The sequence below is a fragment of the Abramis brama genome (genome assembly GCF_963993115.1).
Source record: "Abramis brama genome assembly, chromosome: 23".
NCBI lineage: Eukaryota > Metazoa > Chordata > Actinopteri > Cypriniformes > Leuciscidae > Abramis > Abramis brama.
Window position 1 is genome coordinate 6,372,526 of NC_139985.1, and position 26,314 is coordinate 6,398,839.

At 38.0% G+C, this 26,314-nt stretch overlaps 1 protein-coding gene across 2 annotated transcripts in view; it reads left to right on the top strand.

The window, feature by feature from the left end:
• Nucleotides 1–26,314, top strand: part of sema3fb (sema domain, immunoglobulin domain (Ig), short basic domain, secreted, (semaphorin) 3Fb) — a 60,175-nt gene that overhangs the window by 11,762 nt on the left and 22,099 nt on the right. For both annotated transcript variants that reach the window (XM_084100552.1, XM_084100553.1), the window contains exons 3-4: nucleotides 23,636–23,796; nucleotides 25,006–25,068. In XM_084100552.1, coding sequence (XP_083956678.1) covers nucleotides 23,636–23,796; nucleotides 25,006–25,068 — 224 coding nt within the window. The remainder of the gene's footprint in view (nucleotides 1–23,635; nucleotides 23,797–25,005; nucleotides 25,069–26,314) is intronic.

Sequence of the window (26,314 nt, forward strand, 5' to 3'; positions counted from 1 at the left end):
TTCTCAAAGTCAGTAATGAGTCATCGGGAACCAGAATGACAGTTCATGGAATGAGCTCTAAAGAAGGAAGCCAAAACATGAAAAAATGTTCAATGTTTTCTAACCCTCCTGCTTTACTTAATCTTGTTCTCAGTCAATCCCCCAGCATTTCAATCTGTAGTGGTGTGGAGAGGACACGACATTTGTGAAGTGTGGAACTCAGCGTCCGCCCCTGCATCAGGAGACTTTGAAGCCTTCATTGAGATGCTGATTCACGTTCTTCAGTCACCCGACACTGCATGCTTTTCGAGTGGGTGGCAATTGTCATGGAAGGAGATGAGCTCTCATCTGCTCTCATTGAAGCCGTGCCAGGTCCTCCCTCTCCACCACTGACCCTCCACCCACAATCCACCCCTGTTCCTGGTGGGAAATGGGTGGAGGTATGGCTTTGTGAGAAGATCAACTTTTTAAGTTCCCTGTGGACTGTGGAATTGGCCAGGAGTCGGGGGCGTATTGTAGACCTAGGGGTCCAAAAGGATGGAATGAAAATGGGGCGGGGCTTCACACATCCCTTGTTGTTGTTGTTTCGTCTCGCCCCTGCGTTCATCCACATAAGAAGGGCGAGCGGGCGGGCGTGAGTGGTGAGAGGGCATTTGTGTGGGTTCATCGTTCCATTCACAGCAGTTCATTCACATTCTGGGAGATCTGGGGGTGGGCTTGTGACTGGCACTGGGCCTTTATTTTCCATCAATGAGTGCCTTGCACAGTGTGCCACAGAGCAACACACACACTTTACACATACACATTAACCTCTAACTTATGAACGTATTGAGAGATCGGAGGATGGTAGAATTTGATCATAAAATAAATTCAATCTGAAGAGCATGCAGCACTTGTAATATCTGAATTAGTTGTATGTGTTGCTTAAAGACATAAATTCAAAGCTAACCCAATTTCATTTTCTTATAATTGTCCCTGGTCTTATTGTGTTTTGATTCATTTGTTATGTAGAATTTTTTTATATCAGCTGGGATTTAGTAGCTGTAAAATGCTCAAATCACCAAATATTCATATTAATTTCAATTAGGTTGTGTCAGCCCTATATTATTTCTGACTAAATATTCTATTAGACTCGGATATATGTCACATTATGGAAGTCAAATGCCTTGCACATGCTGATCCATATTGTTTTTTTATGGCATTCTAAACCAAGACAACATACGCCTTTGAACAAGCATCAAGATCTTTGAGCACTGATAGGGAAATATCTTATCGAAATTGAAGCCAGTTTAGAACTCAATGGTGGCCAAAGCCTAGAGAGCAGTGTGGTTTATTATTAATGTTTTGTTTATTATTTTATATAATTTACTGACAGCAAATGTTGTTAATGATTGATGCAGATAGTTTCCAAATGGCCACACCTTGTCCAATTAATCTTCCTGAACTTTATATCAAGTCTATTGCTAATTTGGTTCCACCCCAGATGTACCATATAACCAAAGTAAGGAGAGATTTTCAACTTTCTTATTTGTTTTTCTTTAAGAAAGGCATTGTCATTTCACCTCCAAACTCCTCCTTGCATCTAATGGCCAAGACCAGAGTCCTTCAAAATGCAAAATGACAGGCCTTTTCTCTGATGGTCTATGTTTTAACCCACTCCTCTCACATCAAAGCAAGGCCACTCAGTAGGTAAACGCACTTTATTCCAAGTCCCATTCACACGAGCCCGTTTCCCCCCAAGCAAGGTGCACTGCTCCGCGAGACCCGTCAAAGGAACTCTTTTGTTTTGTAAATATATAAGCCCAGGGGAGGTTTTGCCACATAAAGTCCCTGTTTAACTTCTTAACTTGACCACTTGTTGCCCCGCTTAGCGTCTGAATGGTTGTTAATGAATACTTTATTGCCACTTTGCCGCATGCATCACGGCGACTTAGTTTAATTTTTCAATCCAGGCGCCCTGTGGCGTTTCCCAGAGAAGTGGGGAAACGACACATTTGCATTTCCTTTCTGTGGAAAACACAAACGTGGGATGAGTACAAGTGAGGGAAAGACTTGCACACACAAAGACGAGAGCAGAGAGATTGCAAAGGAGGATGGCGTGCATGGAAGGGGGCAGGAGTTGAATTTGCTTTGGTGTGTATGTGTGTGTGTGTTTGTGTGGTTGTCCAGGATGGGGATACAGTAGGAATCAGATTTCCCTCCAGACCCTAAGGTTGATGCCTCAGCAATCTTCCTGTTACGTCGGTCCTGTTTGGACATGTTTAGAATTTATCTTCCGTGCACACACTTGTTAATGTGAGCGTTGAGTTACAGTCTATATTCTTGCTGTTGAGTAAATGTGTGCTGGTGGCTCTTGGGTGTCGTGAAGCAAGTGTATAATCAGGCTGCGCTCCAGATGTGTGTGGAAGCCATCATTTTTCTCACTGCCATTAAGAACATATCCTGACTCACAGGGATTGCATTTGTGTGAACGTGTAAGTGTGTGACCGCTGCCACGGGATTATGATTGTCATCACCCACTTCTCATGGTTTATTTTCTGTACGAAATGACTAATAACTCCATCAATTAGCCAGTAGAACAGCTGCAGTGATGATAATGGACTATTTAAATATCCCAATGCTCTCAGAAATAAATTTTTTGGAAAGTTATTTTCATATTGCATCATATTCATGACTCACTGAAATGTTTTTACAATACGTGGAAATCACAAACGAATCCACCCAACGGAAATAATAACGTCACTTTCCTCTAACTTGGTTTAATGTGATGAATTTTGAGGGTCAAGTTGTCTTTCTGGGCTTCTGATTTCGTGGCGGGTTAAGGCAAGACAAAAAAAATTATAGAAGAGATGTGATTTGTTGCTTGATGTTTTGTGTTGCACCTTCAGTGTTAGTGATAGTTCAGTATTAAAGTGTTCCTAATGTTCATCATGCAAAGAAGCAAAAACAGCAACGCTTGCCCCAGTGACACAGAATTGATCAACTTTAATTGATTGGAACTAATTAGCAGTGTAGAGATAAACAATGATGAGCAGAGACTCAGCAGCTTCTAATGACACTCTAGGGGAAAATAAATGTCAGAGGAACTCGTTTAAAAGGCCAGGCAAGGTTTGTTCTCATGTATGCGTGTTTATGTCTCTTTAAGGCTGAGTTCATAAGTTCCTCATCGCCCTTTAAATGATCCCTAAGACCTATAGTAATCAGACCACTTTAGAACGGTTCATTTTGGTGACTGACAACTGAATGATGTAGACATTTTTGCTGCGTTGGGCCTATATAAGTGTAGATATTGTTTGATATTATCTATTGACAATATAGTTCATTTTGTTTATATTGGTTTATACTACTACTACTACTAATAATAATAATAACAGTAGTAATTAATTTATTATATTAAATATTTTATGTTTATAATAATTATATTATTTAATAATAATAATATTAAAATAATTGTTTGTATTAAGGATGTTGTTTAATAATAATAAAATATTAAACATTTTGTTTAATTATATTATGTAATAATAATGAATAAATAACATTAAGCATATAAAAAAATATTGTTAATGATATTTTATAATATTAATAACAATAATAATCATAATAATACATTTATTATTATTATTATTATGCCGTTATTTTCATTTTTTCTGTTAAGCTTCTCTAACTGTGGATCTTAAAATTCTATGTATTTTAGCAAATTTAAGATATTTACCTGTAAAAACTGTTTTCTTTTCCATTTGGTGGGTGTCTGAAGAATACCATTACTCCACTGTATATGTCATTGCTAGATCTGATATTATTAGAACCAATTATTTAGTTCGAATTTAGTTGAAAAGTGTGAATGTATTTTAAATTATTATTATGGTGGCAGCGAGGCATGTTTTGCTTGAGCAAGTTCCTAAGTCATGGTGTCACTACTGATTATGTTAATTAAAGTACAACATGCATTCGTGCCAAAAATCTCTTACCTGAAGCCCAAACCTGCTCTAGATCAAGACACATTTGTCCAGCCACGACAGACCTGCGTTACAGCCCTCTATTGGTTATGTGCCAGCGTGCATTGCCAAAGCGGTCCCTGTTCAGGCCTGGAAAAAACTAACAGTTACAGAGCTGGCATCAGTCGACGACGTCTAACAACTGAGAGGTGACTTTAACAGCCTTCATCTGTTCTGATTTATGGCATTTCATTAGAATGCAGGAAAAAGCACTACACGATCTTGTGGCTGGTCCACTGTGTCCAAGGTCTTCACCGCTCTTTACTCTGTGACAGAATTAATTGCTGGAAACTTCAAGCGGAGCTAGATGGACGACCTCTTCTAAGATTCGGTTCTTAGTTTTGACAAGCTACGGTTAAGAGGGCACGCAAGTCCAGCGCTGTTTGATGGCAATCACATCACGCCGATGGTCACGGAAACCGCTGGAAAATATGATGTTTAAAACTTGTCATCTCAGGCCCATGCACTTCTCAACATAGACTTCAATTTGTTTCTCTCGCTACGTCTCGCTGTAGGTGATTTGTATTATTTCCAGTTGTGCTTATAATGGCTCGGCTGTATGCAGAAACAGAGGGTTGGTTTTGGACTAGAGTTCAGTTCTATGAGAGATCTGTTCCCAGATGGAGTCCAACTTGATTTAGAGTTCACACGTTTATTATTTTGATTTGAACAAGACCGTTTTCTCCCATAGCTAGTCAGAAGTCTCTCAGTAGAACAGTATTTTCACTGCAAATTAAAAAGACGAAAATTAGATATTTTATGAGTGGATAGAAGAAGCCATTACAAATCAAAATGATTGTAAGATTAAGGATTTACATTCTCAGTGACAACACATATTCAGAATAAGTGTTTTCAAAGCCAAAGTACAGTGAGCTGCTTTTATTAATTTCCTAGTGAAACCTGATCATTTTGGCTTCGCACTATTTATATTTCTCAGTAGCAAATAGGCTTTAATTACATCATGAAATTATTAACTAGTTGCTTGTTGGATGGATGACTCTGGAATCAAGAGGAGGGACATTCCCATTCTAGAGAGTTTTATTGGACTGAAATCTGTGCAATGGGTGCTTTCCTCTCAATAACAAAATAAACGCACAACAGAAATAACAGTGTGGGGTAAACCGCAGTTAAGAAAGCATCTGATCATAGCGATGTTGATGTTTGCACAAGCTTTGCAATTCGGCACTCCAGTAAAGTCACGTTGCATTTATTTATATAGCACTTTAAACAATAGATTGCTTAAACACAAGCAGCTCTACAGTTTTAAACATGAAACAGTGTCAGTGTCTCTTTCAATTAGAATTACAACTTCATTTTCTACTATGAAGCATCTCTCCGTTTGTGTTCATGTTTTCACTTGTGGACGTCCAACCTCGACGGACTGAACAGAAGAAATGAACAGGAGAATATTTCCACGTCTATAAAGGCGGAGCTTCAGAGCACACCTATTATGTGGTCGCCATGGACCAATGGTAGTACGAAAGGGTTTGCCAGCAGGATTGAACTTAAATATCGCTTTAGAATGATGTTTTAATCTCCTGAAACAAACTCCAAACTATAAGGAAAGCTGGTAACGGGATACATCCAAGTTGACTTAAATATATTTTAAACATATTTTATGTAGGCTAAAGGAAAACACACTTTAGAGATGTTCAGCCAAAAGACTGGGATTTACGATCCATAAGCCAGAGTTTGCAGTGAATCCTTGGAGGACTGAATTACGACTTAATCCCTTTAATGAAATGCTTTGTGCTGTAATCTGTCGAACAAGATGTTGGATACTGATACCATTCCCCTGTCTCTAATGTACCACCCAGATTGAACACACACACACACAAATGCACACACTCTCAGATTCAGTGCACATGCAAAGAGCACCAGTGCATGGCAGCAACTGGGATATCTTCATTAGATGTTTGGTAGACGTCTCCTTTTTAGGTCATTCCTTTCTAGTTTATACTGTACATTTACAGAAGAATCACAATTTACATTTTTGAGCTCTCTTAGAATAACTAAATAACCAGCATCTAAAAACTTGTCAAGTAGAAACCGTAATACCGTCTTTAAAACAGTTAGTTCACTTTATTGATGCCATTGGCTGAATAGGTCCAACAAAACTTTGCAGATTGAAATATATATGTTTGAATCTATAAACACAGAGTGACATAATGTCTTGACGAAGATTAACATAGAATTGATCTGTTTTTAATTTTCTCTATATTGTGCAGCTCTCCTCTCTTAGAAAACGAAACACCTCCTTCTCTCGCTGGCTCGTTCCATTGAGGAACAGTTTTGCCCGAGGAGGTAGATTAACGTCTTGCTGTGGGAATTTTCAGGCATGCTCAGTTTTTGACTCATCTTGCTTAATTGCTAAAGCAATTAAAATGTTTTCTGCTGAACATCATGGGGTGGCACCTCGGCGGTCTCTCTCTTTTACTCCGTTTTGGCACACTGTTATCTCTGGAAGAGCTGCAGAAGAAAAGTCTAGCGAAACACAACAAACAAGAGGGGAAAAAACCATTGGCTCTTTCCCAAATATGATTAGCAAATCACCCAGAGAAAGAGAGGCTAAACTCTGCCATCTTGATTTAAGGATGTTGCCGAGATTTTAACATGAAAAGACTTTGACAGATTACATGCCGATGCTGCAGGTAGCTTTGCTGATATTGCGATAGAAAATTACTTGAGAGATTTGGGGTTTTGCACATAAGTTACTTCACAACCTGCTAATTTAAAGTCAAATTTGGTTAGTTTTCAGTTGAAATGCATGGCCATTATTAAAAACATATTCAGATTTCATCTAACTCTGATCAGTTTGACAGTAATCAGAGAAATTACCTTGACGTGGCCTCTCAGTATGGCTGTTGTGATTGAAATTTATGAGCTTTTATGAGGGTTTCGCTGTTTTGTTGTAAAATGAAGCCAACAATAACAAGCAGTATTAATGGCTAACTCAGTGACGCTAGGTATTTGTTCGCTTTGGCACTGTGTGGGAATTTCATTAATCTCGTTCGCTGGACAAGGGGGCATTCTCAATGGAGACGGTTACGCTCATTTTATGCTTAATTCTCAAAAACTTGGAGACCACAAAGGAGTGTGAGAAAAAGGGAGGTTCTTCTTCACTTGATCTTGCTGAACCGTGACCAGAGACCCAGATAGAGAGATCTTTGCCTCCAAGATTTGGGAACAACGCTCATTTTCCCCTCCACTGGAACTCAATGGGCTTTGGAGATTCTTAGCCATAGGTACTTCATTATATAGCATAGTTCGCTTTTAATTACAAAGCCTCTGATTCGTTGTTGTTGTGTGTTTTTTTTTTTTTTTTTGTTGTTTTTTTTTTACCACATACTGACTTGTGGACAATGGTTTCCTTTTGGGTATTTATTATTTCAAGACAATCACCTAAGTGTAAGGTTGGCTTAAGTTTTTGCAACCTAAAGTATGAAGCTATGGAAATTTTTTTAATATTTCCCGGTTAACCGAGACGCTAACTCAGAATACGTGGGGGGAAATGCAGCAGTATCTCATGTCTTCATCTTACGGCAGTCTAGCAACCTGACTGCTAGAGGTGAGAGGTCAACCGTTAGGTCATGGTTTAGGATGTCCTGCCTGCCTGTCAAGCCTGATTGGGTGTTTCATCTGTCAATCATGTGTAACTAGAATGAGCTCTGACAGGTTCGAGACTTTGTGAGGGTTGAGATTGCTGGTAGGGGAGAGATGGTAAAGATAAACGAGCTCCTTAGATGGGTGTTAATTTATTGGGCTGTCACTCTTTCCCCTCGCTGTTTATCTTTCACCCCAAACGTGTGAGACCTGAGCCTCAGGGGCTGGAGTTTTATGAGTTGGGGGAGATATTTTGGGATATCTGACAGGCCTGACTGTGGTTAGCTGTTCCTGGAGGCAGAATGTTGAATGCAATTGAAATATCAGTTGCAGGTGATTCTCCTTTAAAATATATAATGCCCTACCGTTCAAAATCTATATATTGTGATGTCTCAATATTATCAAGAAATTGCCCCCTCATAAAATCTGTGCTCCTGGATAATTATTCCTAAATTATTAACCATCAAATGAATGCTGAATTGTTGTCATGTTCATTTGAGTAGGACTAGTAGGATTCCATTTCCTGAGTTCTTGTATTGAGTCTAGGGAATTTTTTTTTTTTTTTTTATTCAGACCCTATTTCCTCCTATATATTCCTTTCTGTCCTCTTTTTCATGACTACCATACTACTCCCATTGCACCTTGGGTAATAGATTACATCTGCATGAAACCCCTGTCTGTGCATGCACTTTAAGAAGGTGGTGTTGGCTTATTTTTTTGTTATTAATTGGAAGTGTGAGGTCAACCCAAGTATACTCCTAATGGCTGATAGGGAGAATGGATGGTTGGGATTCGGATGATAAAGGGCGGGGAGGGAAGGTTTACACCACTGCTCGGCACTGGGAAGTTATGAGGCCTGGATAATCCGGGTAGACCTCTGATGATGGATGAGAGCTCTCTCTTCTCAGCTTCCCTCTCCTGAGAACAGACCTATAAGTGCACTTCTGTGGGAGGAATTGGGTTTGTTTGGTATCCAAATCTCACTGTTGTGTAAAACAGTATATGGGGTAAGATACAGGAATCTAGGAGTGCAGAACAAAGTTTTGTCTTATATGGCATGTGCATGAGTGAACCGGACAAGAACATGTCTGGGTAATATTTCACCTCCTGAATCTAAAGGTGTATAAATTATTAAACTACATTTCTCCCAATTCTTAAGCCCAATTCTGATTACTGTAAATGCACAAAAAAAAAAAAAGATTTTGTGGTTAAATATGACCTGGACATGTTTTGTAAAGTTCATCCACATGCCCTACCGCAGTCGTGGTTAAACTTAATGAAAAGGCCTGAAATTCTCATAAAAACATATGTTCTGTTCTTGGCCTTGCTGTTCAAATGCATATTTCTAGTGGATTTGGAACATCCAAACTTTCCAGGAAAAACACAGATATTTAGAAGATATATACTGTATATTAAAACAAACAAAAAACATTTTGTGAAAGGTGTGCATGCAGAGATCAGGTTTTATAGTGGAATGATTTTTAGTCCGAGCAACAGGTCTTTGGGTTTTAGTTGAAGGATAAAGAGGATTATATTGCTCTCATATGATTACAGAAACACTACCTCAGAAATGAAATTGTGTGTTTTATGCATTTGTTTCCATCTTTCTGATTCTAAGCTCATTTGAATATACTTAAAGTGAATATATTTTTGTTGCTATTAAAATAAAATCCTCAATGGACAACAGTAATTCACTCATGTTTAATGGAGTGAAAAAATCAAGAGTATTGCTCATTGCTTTGCATTTCTCTTTAGAAAATCAATAGCAACTGCCAAATCTTGCCAAATCTCTTTCGCATCAGTCAGCTTATGTGAGAGTCCATTATGCCGACTGCAAACTGTGTCAGAGATCAATTTGGTCCGGTTGAGCAGGCCACCAAGGGCATCATAATACAATTTTAATATCATAGAAATCCTCTTATTTATCTCTGGTTTTGTTTGCCACTTGCAGCATTCTGGTTGATGTAATGTTATCTAGAGCTGAAGTTAAAGATGGAGACTGTTTATCTGCAGCAGGATGAGGTTGAAGTGTTGGGCGTACTATCATTGGACGAGGTTGGACAGCCTGTGACCCTCCCTGTCTACTGGTCGTCAGAACGCAGTGCTATGATAACCCTACGACCCTGCTCCCGCTGGAAGCTAATCGGGATGCTTTCTATATCTAAAACACAGCGAGAGACTCACACGGAGTGTGTCATTGAAGGGATTTATACGAAGACACTGTCTGTTAGGCCTTTTTTAGGAAAGCATTTGTTCCCACGGCATTAACCTTGGTCAACCAGATTAACCAGAAAGACTGTGGTGGTTAACTAGCATTTTTGGCAATGTTCCACCAGCTAGACCAGCATAAACCAGCATGGAAATTCATGCTGGTATTTTTTTTTTTGCTAAGAAAATGTGCTGCTTTGTCAATGTTTCCTAATGGACTGTTGGACGTGTATGCAAGCTAAAGGTCTGATATTGATCATTTCATATAAAAACTAAAACATAGTCTTCCTGATGGTGTAGCAACATGGTAAATCAATATCAATTCTAAGTTTCTGGGTGAGAACGTAAAGCGAGTTCATCAAGCCCAGTTTAGGCTCTGGGGAATTGCATCGATAAATCAAAAAATGTCATGAACTTGTTTCTTACACATCATTGATCAAACCAGCTTTTAGGAACCTTCAACCACCCAGCTGGATTTAAAACAACAGGAAAGTTAATTGTAGCTCTCTATAATGACTTTCTGCTATTGCAATTGGGCTATTATTTAAAGAAAAATGAGTCTATGTTCTTGTGAATGAATCCACACTCGCCGTACAGCTGCTAACTGATTTTCACTCAATGGCTTTTTTTTTTTTAAGTATTGTTTTAAGTTTATAAACGTTATATTGTTCATTATTCATTACACCCTATAGTGTAAATTTTGAACTGATGGTAACCAGAAGATCGTTTCAAGATGTCATGCACTCTCTTTCCTACTAATTTTCAAACTTTAACAAAAATGAGCCAGCTCATTTCGCAGGTCTTCGTGATGGTGGACCCTACAGCAACACATCATTCCTTATACGCAGAAGTATTTGTTCAACATTGTGTCTTGAAGTTGGCAAGGTTTGGGTTGTAAATCATCTGACAGTTACCTTCCATGCCAGGTCTGATTGCATGGTTACCTCATTCGCCTCCAAGTACTGTAAACTATTCATAGGGCTGAATTTTTCCATACCTGTAATTGAAATGGTTCTCTTTTTGTCGTTTCTTTCAGGCTCTGCTCTCCTTCAAAAAGAGTGTTTAATACTGACTCGCTGATTATAATTTGGTTTTGGAGTTTGAAGGGGTTCAGCCGTCTTCTCCCCATGAGTGAGAGTGACAACCACTTGAACCAATTTATTTCTTGAACCCTTTGTAATTTTCTGTTTGCACTCATTTCTGGAATGGGTCTTGGAATGTTTTTTTTGTGCCACTTTCACAGTCATGTTGTTGGTAATCTCTCTCTCAGCCGATTACCAGCAAACAGGGAGTCACTAAATCGGCCTCCTCTTCTTACTATCTGCTTTATCTTGCCCTGCTTCCTTCCTTTCAGTCTGTCAAGTCCTTCCTCTTTCCAATGAGGACATACTGGCTTGTATCCTCATGTCAGAATTAGTCAATGCTGGATAATATATAAGGGAATTAGCTATAAGTGCATTAGAATTAGGTGTTATAATGACTCCTAAAGACATGTGAAAGTGAAGGTACTAAATTTACCAGGTTTAAAAAAGGAATCTATGTGCTAATATGCACTTGCAGTGTATTCAGGATAACAGATCTTTCCCAAGTAGCTCTGTCTCATAGCATGTTACCAAGTAACACACATGTACAATCACTCCTATGTTGATTTCCCAAATGGATAATTTAACTATTGCCATGTTTGCTTTCTTATAGCTTAAGCTAAATTCTGTTTGAATATTGAATTGGCATGTTCATAGTTGTCAAAAATCATAATTTACTCATCCTTATGTCATTCCTATTTATTTATTTACTTACTTACTGAAATTACATTTTTAAATTAATTAATTTATATTTTTATTTATATTATTGATGTACTTAAATTCATTTTTTAGTTAATTTAATTGTACTTTATTAAGTTTTTTTTTGTTTTTTTAAGACCTTTGGCTTTATTAATCTTATTTTTATTCATTATTTTTACTAATAAATTCTTTGTTTTATAGGACAGTCAAGTGTAGACAGGCAGGAAGTTCTGGTCAAATGGCTTTTTTTTTTTAGGTTGACAACATCCATTTATTTTCATTGTATGGAAAGAAACTTTGTGTATTCCTTTTATGTTCTAAAAAAAACCCATTGAAAATATTTTCATTTTTGGTTGAACTACTTCTTGAAAAAGTGTCATTTGGAAAAGGTACTTATAGCATAAATTGTTGTATTGTTTTTCTTCCCTCATTAGACAGATCTGGCATTTTTCTCACAGTCAACGTGGGCAGTTATTAAAGTATTTGAGCCTGTCATTTTGCAAGGCTTATCAGCAGGGACCCTGTAGGCTCGGTGACACCTGTCCGTCCAGCTCTCCCTCAGAATGAGTTCCTACCCGTGGTGACAGAACCTGTCCTGAAAGGGTTAACCATCTGGCATTTTATTCCCATGGGAGGGCGTGTGTGTGTGGGGTGCCGGGTGAAAGTGTGGCGCACCAAACCTCATTGCTGTTTGTCCACAGCTAATCACCTCATTCTCAGATGAGCGCTTGCGTAAATGGAGAGGAAGAGCGACAGGGCGAAATAGATGAACATGTTGACTCAATCATAATCCTGCTTCCTTCCTGTCTGGCCTGGGAAACGGAACATATGCAGCCCTGATCGAATCCAAAGCATCTGCCAAATGTAACACCAATGTTGGTTTTCTCTCATGCATTGACTCTTATAGGTCTTATAGGATGAATGGTGTGAAAAGAGTCATTCTATATATAAACTTTTCCATTTTACAAAAGCAACAGTCATCTCTTCAGGTCCCATAGGTTGTAGTGACAAGCACCGAGGCAGCGCTATAGAGACCCAGCAGCGGGCGGTAAACGCATGCATCAGCGGGAGAGTAGCCGAAGGATAGAACTTCTACACAATGGCTTCTGTCACTTTTAGCATTCCTTCCCGTCTGCCTCAGAGGAAACGGGGGAACAATTCCACGGGCACCTCTGCCGTGCCTTGACCCCTCAGCTTCTGTTGTGATAGCCCAGCAGTCGGAGGCTTCCACCAGGGTGTACGTAGGACATTTCCCATCACCTCCAGGAGCCACAAGAGATCACCTTCCTAGATGTCCGTGATCGTAAATTAGCCGTCGACATGTTGCAGGATACTGACAGGAACTCTTGCAGAAAACCTGCTAGTCTCAGGCATTCAGCATTTTGAAAATCTGTGTCGCTGACGAAGCGCTTCTCCTCCATTCCCCTTTCCTGAGGCTTTTTAGGGGCTTGTGTTTATATAAGGAGGGCATTGTTTCATTGTAAAGATGATGTAGCAATTCTGCCTGTGGTGTCCTTTTGGGCGACCTTTTTTAGTAAGGGACTATGGTGCAGACATCTGTCCTTCTCATAAGTGCAAATCTTCCCTCGACTCTCATGTCACAATCAAAACTATATTAGTATACCACTTTGGACACCTGAATGGAAAAAGCATACCAAATGAAATCAAACCCTTTCCTCACGTTTTTGTTTTGAGAGCTATTGAGGCTCAACCCTTTCAGCGCGGTCTTCAAAAGTCCGTTCTTTAATAAAAACAAGGGTCAATGAAGTGGAACATTTTTGCTGAATTTAAACTTCCTTCTGGTCCAGGCCAAGTCAAACATCTTCATACTGATACTATGAAAGTGTGTATGGCTTTTGGCAGTTTGGAAACAAAGTAAGGGTGGCCTGTAGTCTCAGAAGACCAAAAAAAAAGCTCAATCAAACTAATATGATTCGTTTCAAAGTAAGTTCATTTGCAGCCTGGACCTCAAATTGTCATCAGTTAGGAATATTATTTACTTAACTATTAGACACCAATTCAAAACAGCTGCTGGGTTTGAAATAATGTATATTCTGTAAAATCCTCGTGAGCACGTCTTTACTCTTCTGAATATGCATTACCGTTCAAAATTGTGGGGTCGGTAAGATTTTTCTTAATGTAATGTTTTTGAAAGAAGGCTTTTATACTCACCTAGGCTGCATTTATTTGATTATAAATACAGTAAAAACAGTAATACACGCATGATACATTTCTTTCAGAATTCTTTGATGAATAGAAAGTTTAAATGTCTTTTACTGTCATTTTTGATCAATTTAATGCGTCCTTGCTGAATGAAAGTATTAATTTCCTTTTTGTTTGTTTTTTAACCTTACTGACCCCAAATTTTTAGACTGTAGTGGACTTTCCCTTTTTCTATTTCACTTTTGCTTGGAAACCTCATTGGGATTCTTTGCAGTAATGCCACTTTGTTTGTGTAATCCCTGCTTCCTGATTCCGCTCAGGTGGGGGCCAGTGACCCTGACCCCGGGGCTAATCCTGGATTAATCTCCAGCTCAAGCAGTCTTTGCTGCTGCTTCACGACTTCTGAGCCCTGGCGCTCCGGGTCTGATGTATTTACATTGGCGGGAATGAGTGTTTCTCTGAGATCGAGAAAGAAAGGAGAGTACGGAAAGAACAGCTGTTCAGTTTCTTTCTGGTTCACCCTTCTCGGACAATATAATATTTCAAAATCCGCTGATCCGATCAGTCTTTTTTTTTTTTTTTTTTTGCAATATTTTGCCAATCATAAAGGTGTCTTTTTCCAACATGCACCTGATCCCTGGACATCCGAGGCCGCCCACCCTCCTGGGGTCAGGGCACAAGAGCGCAACGCGTGTGAGAGGCAGACGTCCGAGATTGATCGCTGTTGAGAGAGCGCTTGTTAATAAAACATGTCTGTGGTGATAGAGAGCTGTGTTTTCACAGATGTGTCTAATTCAAAGCAAGCTGTCTCTCTCCTTCACAATTGAAGCCTTTTTAACAGATACCTTGCGCTGAGAGAGAAAACTATCTGCGGTTTGTTGACATTCAAGCTTTTCCTGTAGGAAATGAATTTTCCATCAGATGAGCAGATTTAAACACCAGTGATTCTTTCATTGATTTTACTTGTTAATTATTTCATCTTTAGTATCAAACAGGAGGAGGAAGTGGTTGAAATTTTGGGTTTTATGGTTATGCTTCTAGCTATGCAAGCTCAATTTCATGTGTATTTTTTTGTTGCATTATGCATTTTATTCTCGCTGTTGCCACAAGGGGTGCTATAGTAGCCATTGATATAAGCTGTGTCCCAATTCAAAGGATGCGCACTTCAAAGGCCACACCTTTGAAGTCCGTGGAGATCAGACCAAGCTTTGTTAAATGGGACGGTCTAGCCAACAGAGGATTGCTCTTTTCACCTAGCAAGCCGTTGATGAGCAGCAGTAACGTTTTTTCTTTTTCTTGGACAGGGTTCACAAAACAGTCTAAATATGTTCACCTTGGTCGATTTATGAACATAATAAATATTATAAACTATATAAACATAAAATATTTGAACTGCTTTTTGAACAATATATCATCCACTAATCGTTGTATTGGCAGATATATGATCATTTTTAATGTTATCTTATATGTTACTTTAACCATGGGTATTTTACGCAATGATCTAGCAATGCATTGGCGTACTTGCGAAGAGTATGGTTCTGATTCTTTAAAATGTTTAAAAGCCTGTATATTTTTTTCTTTAAGACAAATGGATGCCATTATATTGTTTGTTGCACAGTCTTGTACACACAGACGCCCACAATCACTGGGTGCTAATTATATCTTTGAGAATGGTGAGTTTGAGAGTTTGGGTTGGAGGTGGTGATGCATGATATTGGGCACAAACGTTTTAAATGATCCTGAAACAGAACTGATGTGACACACAGCGGCGCATAGTTTAGTCTGTCTGTGGGTAGAAAGACATCTGCAGATGTAGTTTATTAGACTTGCTCATTACTGATGAAATCACCAGCGAAGAAATGGAGTGTACCTGAAAACACCTCAAAACACATGTGCATTTTAAAGTGCAAAAGAATTGTACACCATCTAAATTCTGCAGATTTATAAGGTCACACAGATGATGGAGGCCAAAACATGAGAGATTGAATGAGAGATAAAGATCCTCAATTTATGCAAAATAAATGTCCCTGCAGGACATACAGTAAAATGTGTTTTTATTTGTTACCCCAGAAACCAGACAGGGGTTTAAAAAGGACATCATGATAGAAGAATTTGATGCACTGTAGACATGCGCTAATATTTACAACAAAAAGATCATTCCCCAGTTCACAGTCTGTTTTACATTAAAATTTAGTCTTTAATCCAAAGCAGCCAGTGAGGTATTTTACAAGTTTTTTTATCCTAAGATCTTTGTTCGTTTGTTCATTCATTCCGTCCATCCTCTTTCTTTCATTCCATCTGTCATATTTTCTTTCTGTCCATCCTTCATTTGTTCATTCATTCTGTCCTTCATTCATTCCTTCATACCGTCCTTTGTTCATTTCAAACCATCAAATGAGGAATTACTTATTCTATCCTTATCTTGTTCATGAGAAACTAGAGAAACTTGTTCATGCTTTCATCACCAGCAGGGTGGATTATTGTAATGGACTCCTCACTGGCCTTCCCAAAAAGACCATAAGACAGTTGCAGCTCATACAGAACGCTGCCGCCAGGATTCTGAGCAGAACCAGAAAATATGAACATATCACACCAGTCCTCAGGTCTTTACACTGGCTCCCAGTTAAATTTAGGATTGATTTTAAAGTATTATTACTGGTATATAAATCATTCAATGGCCTAGGACCTCAATACATTGCAGATATGCTCACTGAATATAAACCCAGCAGATCACTTAGATCACTAGGATCATATCAGCTAGAAATACCAAGGGTTCACTCTAAGCATGGCGAGTCCGCCTTTAGCTATTATGCCAGCTGCAGCTGGAACCAGCTTCCAGAAGAGATCAGATGTGCTCCTACAGTAGTCACATTCAAATCCAGACTCAAAACACATCTGTTTAGCTATGCATTTAATGAATGAGCACTGTGCCAATGCTCGTCCGACTATCTGTACTGTACTGTATTTTATTTTTTATTTTTCTAAACTGTTTTAATTATTCTTATTTCTTTTTATTATTTTAATTTCTTCTATGTAAAGCACTTTGAATTGCCATTGTGTATGAAATGTGCTATATAAATAAACTTGCCTTGCCTTGCCTTGCCTTATCTAATCCTTATCTTTTATATATATATATATATATGTTTGTGTCAGATAAATAAATGTGCATTTATAAATATGTATACATATTGTGTGTGTGTGTATCACATCAGGGACAAACGTCTATTACTCTCCACGCTTATGTATTTTATAATGGTCTTTCTGTGGTTCTCAGCTGTGATTAAAACAGGTCCAAACTAAACAGTAAGAGTACACCAGACCTGCTTTTCAGTAGTTTTGAAGCATTCCTTCTCCGTTGGATCATTTTTTGATCCTGGAGGCCAACAAAAACTGTGTGTGTGTGTGTGTGTGTCAGAGAGAGGCTGAGGAACAAGTATGTATTAATTTATGACACAAAAGGATATTGCTCTTAAGGCAATACTTTTAACAGCATAAGTCATAGCTTCAGGAGTAATGTAACTGTACTGTGAGCAGATAAAGACACAGCTTACCTCATAAACAACCAGGCTTCCAGAACTTTAGATATGAATCAGGTGCAGCATCCGGCTGGAACATATTAGGGATAAAGACCACTCTCTCTCTCTCTCTCTCTCTCTCTCTCTCTGAGCTCTTATCAGAGTCTTACAGGAAATCAGCATGTGTGAGTTGTCAGAACAATAACACAAGAGCACTGTGGCATACAGTGGGTTGGACTGCTTCCATCTGTGTGTGTGTGTGTGTGTGTGTGTGTGTGTGTTGGTCTGCCCACTTTACCACACGTAGACACAAGGCAAGCTGTTCTACATGGATGGGCATTGAGGAGGGTCACATGACTATACAGTAATCACACTTTAAAGGGCTTAAAGGTTGGCAGAAACACATTTGCAGTATCTATGATGTTGCTAATACTCAGTAGACTTGCTAATTATGGCATTATACTCTTAAATGATCTTATTAAAATTAATTAGAGTTATTGGCATTTTGGATGTGTGGGGTGGGCAACTAAAGTAATTAAAACTCATAAAAAAAAATAAAAAAATGTTTTGTCTGCACTTCTCTAGCTTGCTTCCTGATCTAGTTGTCCATTTATCCTGGCATTGTACAGTATATTACAAATATTGTTGGCTCTGACAAATTGCTTTTTGTTGCTCTTTTGTAAGTCACTTTTGATTTAAAAAAAAGTCTGCTAAATGTATAAATGAAAGAATTAAACAATACTGTCATGATCCAAAATAATTCTTTTTAATGGGCACAGCTCACCCTCACATCCCTTTTTCCTCAAATGTCCCCTTTAGGCCCCAATCTCCCTTCTTTTATAGTTATAATTTACCAATCAGACTCATGTTACAGATTTCAAGTAGACGTACAGTATATACATATAGCAGATGTTTGGCTGTTGTCAGGGTTTAGCAAAACTTCACATCATAAATTTCAGTGCAAAGTGACGTTTTGGACAAAGCAAGATATTATTTAAAAAAATGAATGTGTTAAAACGTGCAAATTTTAATGGCTGCTAAGCAAGACTCTTAAACACAGCTGTCTGCTCAATGTACGAGCCAGTCTCATTAAAAACAGACATTATTGCCATTCATTTTTTACTAATGTAGCTGTTAGTTTTGGCTACTTTTCTGCTATTTTTTTTTTTTTTTACACTTGTGTAGGACAAGCTCAACCAAATACCACTCAATTACATAGACTTAACGGCTGATTATAGATAAGTTAAGGTATATCTTGACTTGGAAGATGCTGTTGTCATTCTTTTGATTTTGTGTGTGTGTGTGTGTGTGTGTGTGTGTGTGTGTGTGTGTGTGTCTATGTCTGTATGTGTGTGTGTGTGTGTGTGTGTGACTAGGTGGAACCTGTGCTTTATGTGTCACCTGCTCCTCTTAAACTGTAATTATCACTCTATAAGTGTACAGTATGTCACTTCTGCTTGTGTTGTGCGTGTGAGCGAGTGAGCCAGCACAGTCATACGGCATACGCTGCGAAGAGTGATGATGTGGGTTCTGGCTTTGTCCGCGGACCGCCTGCATACATGGTGTCACGCTAATCCCAAACCACCCTCATCTCTCTCTTCCTCTTCCAAGCACCTCTCCTCTCTTCAGGGCCAGACTGAGTTTCATGCAGGAACTCGCTCCGCAGGCCTTGGCTGAGGCTCTTTAATTTAACAAAATTTGAAACTGGAGAAATCTGCCGCCGGATGGACTGTAATTTCAGGCGGTATCAAGATAACCGCGCTGCTAACGACCTGGACTCACAAGTAGTGATGTTGTTGAATGATTGTTATTGTTTCTGCTCTCAAATATATATATTTTTTAACATGAATAAACGAAGCCAAATCAAAATCAGACCAAAATTTAACCTTTTTGACGTCTCGACTGACGTCTTCATGTGTTTCCCCCTCTAGTTTTGCTCCAGCATATGCCACATTGCTAGTTATTTAGATATTCCATATTTTTGTCACTTTTTATTTTTCTGACCTTTTTTCCATTTTTTTTATATTGTTGTTATTATTATTATTATTATTATTATTATTAGTCCCATTTGTGCCTCTAAACCCATGACCATTTGTGCTTCCAAATATATATATTCTGGAGTTAATGATGTTTGAGTATGTGTAAATAAGCGTACATAAAAACATTTAAACCAAACAATACTGGTTTATGTAGGACGACAGAATTCACAAATACTCCTACGAAAAAAAGTATGAGGAATAATACATGAAGACGTTTTGTGTAAAGTTTGTATTCCGAGATAAGTGTTCCCCAAGCTAGAAAACAAAAGGGATGAGACCTTTCGTAATATCTGCTCCCGCTGCCAAAACCAAGCATACTTGGCGGCACAGTGCGAACAGCTGACCAATAGATGGGGAAAAAAGAGTAAATTATGTGATTATGTTATTCACCACTCACCAGCTGTTTTGTCTTTGTAATACAGCAAAAAAATCTCTGAATATGAACTTTGTATGTCTATCAGAAGTGGAAAACATTTTGGAAAAGTAGTTTTGCAATTGTTAGAACAATATTGTATATAGTTTTTCACTTCTTGAGTGTAACACCAATGTCAAGCACACTTTCTGAAAGCAACTAAGCCAGATGTTCTGTAGTTGGGCAGTCTTCTTTTCAGCCGCCATCTATTCAATAAAGTGACCATTGTGGACTTTTGAAGGTCCGTGGACTGAACCATACTAGAGTTAAATGCAACTAAGTAACAGAACGTCTTATGGGAAGTGACTTTATCTGACAGCATATGATTGTAATGCTATGGGAACATGTACCTTTGTGGGCTTTGGAGCAGAGTTGACCCATTGTTCGGTCTTAGATGTGGCCATGCATGGCTGTGATTGTCTTTGGCCAGCAAATGGAAAATCCAGTCAGGAAGAAAGAGGTCAGTTGTGGAGATCTTGGTACCATCATGTATAGCAAGCATGGATTAGAGCTGATCTCACATACCCACACCAGGTTACATTACCTTCCCTAGGGTTTAACAGTGCACACGGCGTGAAGGAAGCAAAAAGGTTTTCAGTTGATTGGAGAAACTCTGTGCGAACAAGACCATGTGAGAATGTAAAAGTAGAGAGGGAGGAGAACGTAGCAGACGTATTTCGGAACGAATATCCCTCTGTCTCTTCCTGCTACACTGCTCATGCAAAGAAACAGGGTGGGCATGTATCCGTGAGAGAGGGGTTTAAAAAAAAAAAAAAAAGGCTAAAAAGTGCAAGTAAGGGTCCGGTTACTTGCTCGTTAGCAGGACCAAGTTCTAGTTCCCCTCCAACAGGCCATTTCATGCTACGGAGGCGAAGCATAGAGAGGGGCCTTTCTCAACACAAAGTCCCCAGTGTGTGTATGTGTAAAACAGACCCCCCAGTAGTTAGCCACTAAGACTACACCAGGCAATGGTGTTCCTCCAGGCTTTATCTGGATCCACTTGACTGGATTTTCACAGGTCTTGTACCTAAAGGTTGAAAGAGGATCTATCAAAGAATGTTGTGGTTGTGGTAGACGTTGGCCTTGTAGATCAAATTTGTGGTTGTTCTTGCAATATTTCAGCACCTCTGCTGTTTTATTAGTCTCTCTGACCTGTCTTTAGCTTCATCCAAATCAGACACCATAGTAGGTAGTAGCTTGTATTGCCTTCTAGGTAGACTCTAGTCTGATGTTGTCTGAAGGAAGCTGTTGGCTCATGTGTCGGCTCAGTTGGTCTTGTTTCCACAGGTTCCACAAGAGAGAAAAGGACAGAACGAGAAAGAGGAGGGAGTTGAAAATCAAGGGAGAGAACAAGAAAAGGAGGAGATAAGAGTAGCATTTAGTTTTTGGCATGCGCAGCCTCCGCTCCGTATTTACTCTGGTTTCGACCATATGCCAAGCCTTGGAGCTGAAGCGAGCTTTGTGCATTCAGAGACACAGTGCATACTTGAATTCCAACAATAGTAAACTTACATTTCCCCTCCCAGTTGAACATTCCAGACTTTAAACACTAGTGTTTTCTTTGAGGGCTTCAGGAACTGGATTTGCTGCACGGCTCGGCAAGAATCACTGAATGCACGTGGAGAATATCCTGTGGAAGTGTTATATTTAGGTTATGTGGCGGACAGATTGGCTGTACGGTCTTATTAGAGCTGCTTGCTGAGGCAAAGATTTGAACAGATCCCTAACCTTAATGACGCTCTGTTTGTGCGACGAACATGAATGATAACTCAAGTTGTGTGGTTTATTGAGAAGTGTGCTATTACTCTACTAAGCAACCACTTAGCAACACCCTAACAACCACTCAGAACATCCCAGCATCATGGTGCCAGCTTTGGCATGTAGTGTGTAATGATGGAGCTCATGGTCTTGTGTGTGAAAGCTTTATCTGTCTTCAGTGAAAGATGGTCAGTCAAACAGATGTTTAGGAGACGCTGACGGACATGCTGAGAGGAGCTGGAACTGCTATTGAATCTACTTCTCTTTCTTTTTCTTTTTCTTTTTCTTTTACTCTTTCTTTCACACTTTTGCTCTTTTTTTATTGGCAAGTGGTCGGGCCTTTTTTGCTCTTGATTTCTTATCATTTCATTCACTCACCCTTTCTTTAGTTCTTTCTTTCACTCGTTCTTTCTTTCGTTCTTTCTATCGCTCTCTCTTTCGCTCTCTCTTTCTTTCGCTCGCTCGCTCGCTCTCTTTTGCTCATTCTTTCTTTCTTTCTTTCATTCTCTTTCGCTCGTTTATTTCTTTTATTCTTTCTTTCGCTTTCTCTTTTGCTCGTTCTTTTGCTCTTTCTTTCTTTTTCTTGCTCGTTCTTTTACTCTTACTGAGAGGAGCTGGAACTACTATATTGAATCTACTTCTCTTTCTTTCGCTCGTTCTTTTTTGTGCACTTTTTCTTTTACTCTTTCCTTCACACTCTTTCTTTTGCTCTTTTTTATTGGCAAGTGGTCGGGCCTGTTTACCTTTTTTGCTCTTGATTTCTTATTTCTTTCACTCGTTTGCCCTTTCTTTCGCTCATTCTTTCTTTCACTCACTCACTCACCCTTTCTTTCTTTAGTTCTGTCTTTTGCTCGTTCTTTCTTTCTTTCTTTCTTTCTTTCTTTCTTTCTTTCTTTCTTTCTTTCGTTCTTTCTATCGCTCTTTCTTTCACTCGCGCTTTCTTTCGCTCTTTCTTTCTTTCGCTCGCTCGCTCTCTTTTGCTCATTCTTTCTTTCATTTTCTTTCGCTCGTTTATTTCTTTTATTCTTTCTTTCGCTCTCTCTCTTTCGCTCGTTCTTTTGCTCTTTCTTTCGCTTGCTCGTTCTTTCACTCTTATTTTCTCTCCTCATTTCTTTCTCTTTCTCATTCTTTTCCTTTTCTATATTTCTTTCTTTCACACCTTTCTGTCTTTTACGCTTGTCTCTTTTCTTGCTATTTCTGTCTCTTTCTTTCTGTCTGTCTGTTCATGTCTATCTTCACGCAGTCTACATGGTGGATTGATTGTTCCGGCTTGAGCTCAAACACAAATAATCTCACAGACGGAGGCTCTCACACACCATTCAGACAGCTGTCAATCAAATCCCTGACCTCAAAACACAACCCTCGCTCAAGGATTTATTAAATCAAACTATACAAATAGAGCAATGGTAATGTGATTAATCAGTGTATTATGCTAGTAAATTCAGGGCCTGTCAGGCAGATAAACCGGTAATTTTACATTGCATTTGTTTTGATGAATTACTAAGATTAGAATTTATTTGTAATCTTATCTCTGCAGGGTGTTGAGTGGTAAAAACACAGAAGAGGTGTATGTGTGTGTGCGTGCGTGTGCGTGTGAATGTGTGTGTATATGGGTGTTTTCCTTGTCCTCTGTGAAACTGCGTGTACAAAGATGGTAACAACAGTTTAACTGCTGTCTGTTAACTATACGTTGAGTAATGCTTTACGCTCTCAATAGAGTTTAATATTCCAAAATTGTAATATTTGTAATATCTTATTCTTTAACTCCATAAAATGAAGTCAGGGCTTAACACAAAAATGTGTCGAAGTTTTTTTTTCAAGGGGGTGCATCTTCTAGACCTCAAATGTTCGTATGTGTCTCTGTAAGACTTAATGGAAAAACGTGAAGACAATTACAGTTTGCCATGTTTTGTGTATGCAATAACAAACCCTGTATTATCTCATTAGATGAAATAGATGGAGTAGAAGAATTGTAGCCAAAACTATTGTTAAATTCAAGTTACCATGGTTTTATGAGATGTATTCAAGCAATTATGGAAATGGCATGAAACTGGTAGTGGAAACACTTTCTCTCTTTACTTCTGTGTAAATCTTTCTAAAACAATAGCACAGCATTAAATGTCTTATTTGTTTTTGTCTGATTTTGACTGAATTTTCTCTGTCTGTCTCTCTCTCTCTGCAGATATGAGGTCTACAGGTACAGCCCATTACTTCTCTTTCCTGTTGAACACATCAGACTATCGCATCTTGCGCATGGATGAGGATCACGACCGCATGTATGTGGGCAGCAAAGACTACATCCTTTCTCTGGACCTTCACGACATAAACCGAGAGCCACTCATAGTAAGAACCAGCACAGAACACTCCATTTATTTATTACAAATTATTTTTGTATTGTTTTTATTTATATTTATATTTATTCAAAAAAATTGGTTTGTTTTTTATTTATTAATTAAAAATGTATGTTTTACTGTTGTTTTATTTTGTTATTCATTCATTTATTTGCATAACAACAACAATAATAGGCCTATATATATTTAAATATATTCATGCATTTATTATTATAGATTTATTTGATTTAGTATAATGTATTTATTATAAATGTATGTATTTTTACTGTTTTAATTTTATTTCATTTCTTTGTTTATTTATTTTATTTATTTATCATAAATACATTTGTGTATTGTTTCCTTTTGTATTTAGTTTTTTACTGTTGTATTTTATTTATTCATTTATTTTTGTATTATTCATTTATTTGCTACTGCTACTAAAAATAATAATAATAATAATAATGGATGAATGGATGGAGTGATTTGTAGATTTATTTATAATTTTATTTATTTTAAATGTATTATTATTATGTATTTATTATAAATGTATACATTATTACCGGTATACATTTATGTATTTTTTTAATTATTTTATTTCATTATTTTTGTTTATTTATTTATTATATTTATGTATTTACTTTTGTTATTTTTATTTATTTATTTACATAATAATTATTAGTATTATTAGTATTAATGCTATTATTATTATTATTATTATTAGTAGTAGTAGTATTAGTAGTAGTAGTAGTAGTAGTAGTAGTAGTAGTAGTAGTAGTAGTAGTAGTAGTAGGGGTAAATAATAATTAATTATTAATACTTTTTTTTACTGTTTAGTTTTAATTTTAAGGCTTGTATTTATTTATTTTATTTATTTACTTTTTTTTTCACACTGTTCACCCTGTTTTGGCTTTAGTTCCTGGACAAGCACAAGCCATAACCTAAATCACAACAGGCTCCAAGGGTCATTCCTGTATCACTGTTACTTTTTACTGATTAGCTCACAGCAATGCAGGAAACTGACTATTAAATTCTATAAAACTAAAGCCTGGATATGGGGGGGATCCCTTGGGCCTTATAAAAATGCAGGGTGAACATTCCCTGGCTAGTTCAGCTCATTATGGTGAAAGGTTGTTGAGTTAAATGGGATTGTTTCTGAGATAGTGTGTCGTTGTTGTGACAAATGAGATTGACCCTTCTCTCTCTTTCGTACTCTCTCTTTCAGATACACTGGCCTGTTTCCCCGCAGAGGAAAACGGAGTGTATTTTAAGTGGCAAAGACACAAACGTGAGTGCCTTCTTTTTCAATTGCTTTGCTTCAACACAGCTCACATACTCTGATCAGGAACAGTGTGAAAACGAAGAATAGTACTCTTGCAACCCATCAAATTACAGGACTGGAACTAAATGTTGTCTAATTTGTCTTTAAGACCTCCAAGAATTGTTACAGAAAGTGTTATGACAATATACACAACCAGTTTCTCAGTTTACAGTTGGTCTACATTTGCTTGCAAAATATCTTTGTTTAGACAACTCAACTCCAGCCAGCTCTCACTTATGAAACTCTATGGCTTTACATGTGAAATCTACTTAAAGTTTGTGTTTTAGCTGTATGTGTCATTACAAATGCACTGCTTGTATAAAACCATTTGGTCAGGGTCTACAACCCTCAAGCTCAACAAAAAAAAGCTATATGCTGATATAAATGAAGTGAAAGTGAGATATTCAGGTTTAGGAATAGTGCTGAGGTCAAATATATGTGTTACAAACCTCAACCTTCCTGGTCAGACACCACACACAAAACATATGCACTCATAGATATTCAGAGAAGGAAAACAGATGCTAGATCCAGCATGAAACGAACTCGAACCAGTCAAATTCCTGGATTTGTGGACATATGGAATTGGGTGTGTGGTTTAGTGGTCTGGTAAAAAAGCTGTGAGCTTCACCTGATCATCTGCACATCTGCAGGGAAGGGGGTGTTTGGTTGTGCACTGGTATGGTACTTAGTGTCTGGTATGGTAGTAGGACATTATGGGTTTTACCACAGCTCATGAGTTATTCATAATGTTGAATACAATTGCTGTGAAATGAATCCACATGTAACTCTCTAGAGGTACTTTTCTGATATCTGATTTGACTCTTTTGAACTTAACATAGGGTTGCTGAAATCACTTCCAGTCCTAAGTTTAAAGACAAAGAAGTAGTTGGGTTATTCTTTCCTGTGATTTCCTATTGAAACAGGAAATTATACATTTTTAAACAGCCAATACTCTTTGATTTACATCACAGCTAGACAAAACCATGATTAGCTGCATGCTGTTGCTAGTTAGTGATGGATAGTATTAGGCCTGAAAAATATTCTGTGTAAAAACAACACAGTAAGATTTCAAAGAAATGAATACTTGTATTCAGCAAAGATGCATTAAATTGATCAAAAGTGACAGTAAAGACATTTAAAACGTTAAAAAAATGATTTCTATTTCAAATAAATGCTGTTCTGCTGAACTTTATTCATCAGAGAAATCCTGAAA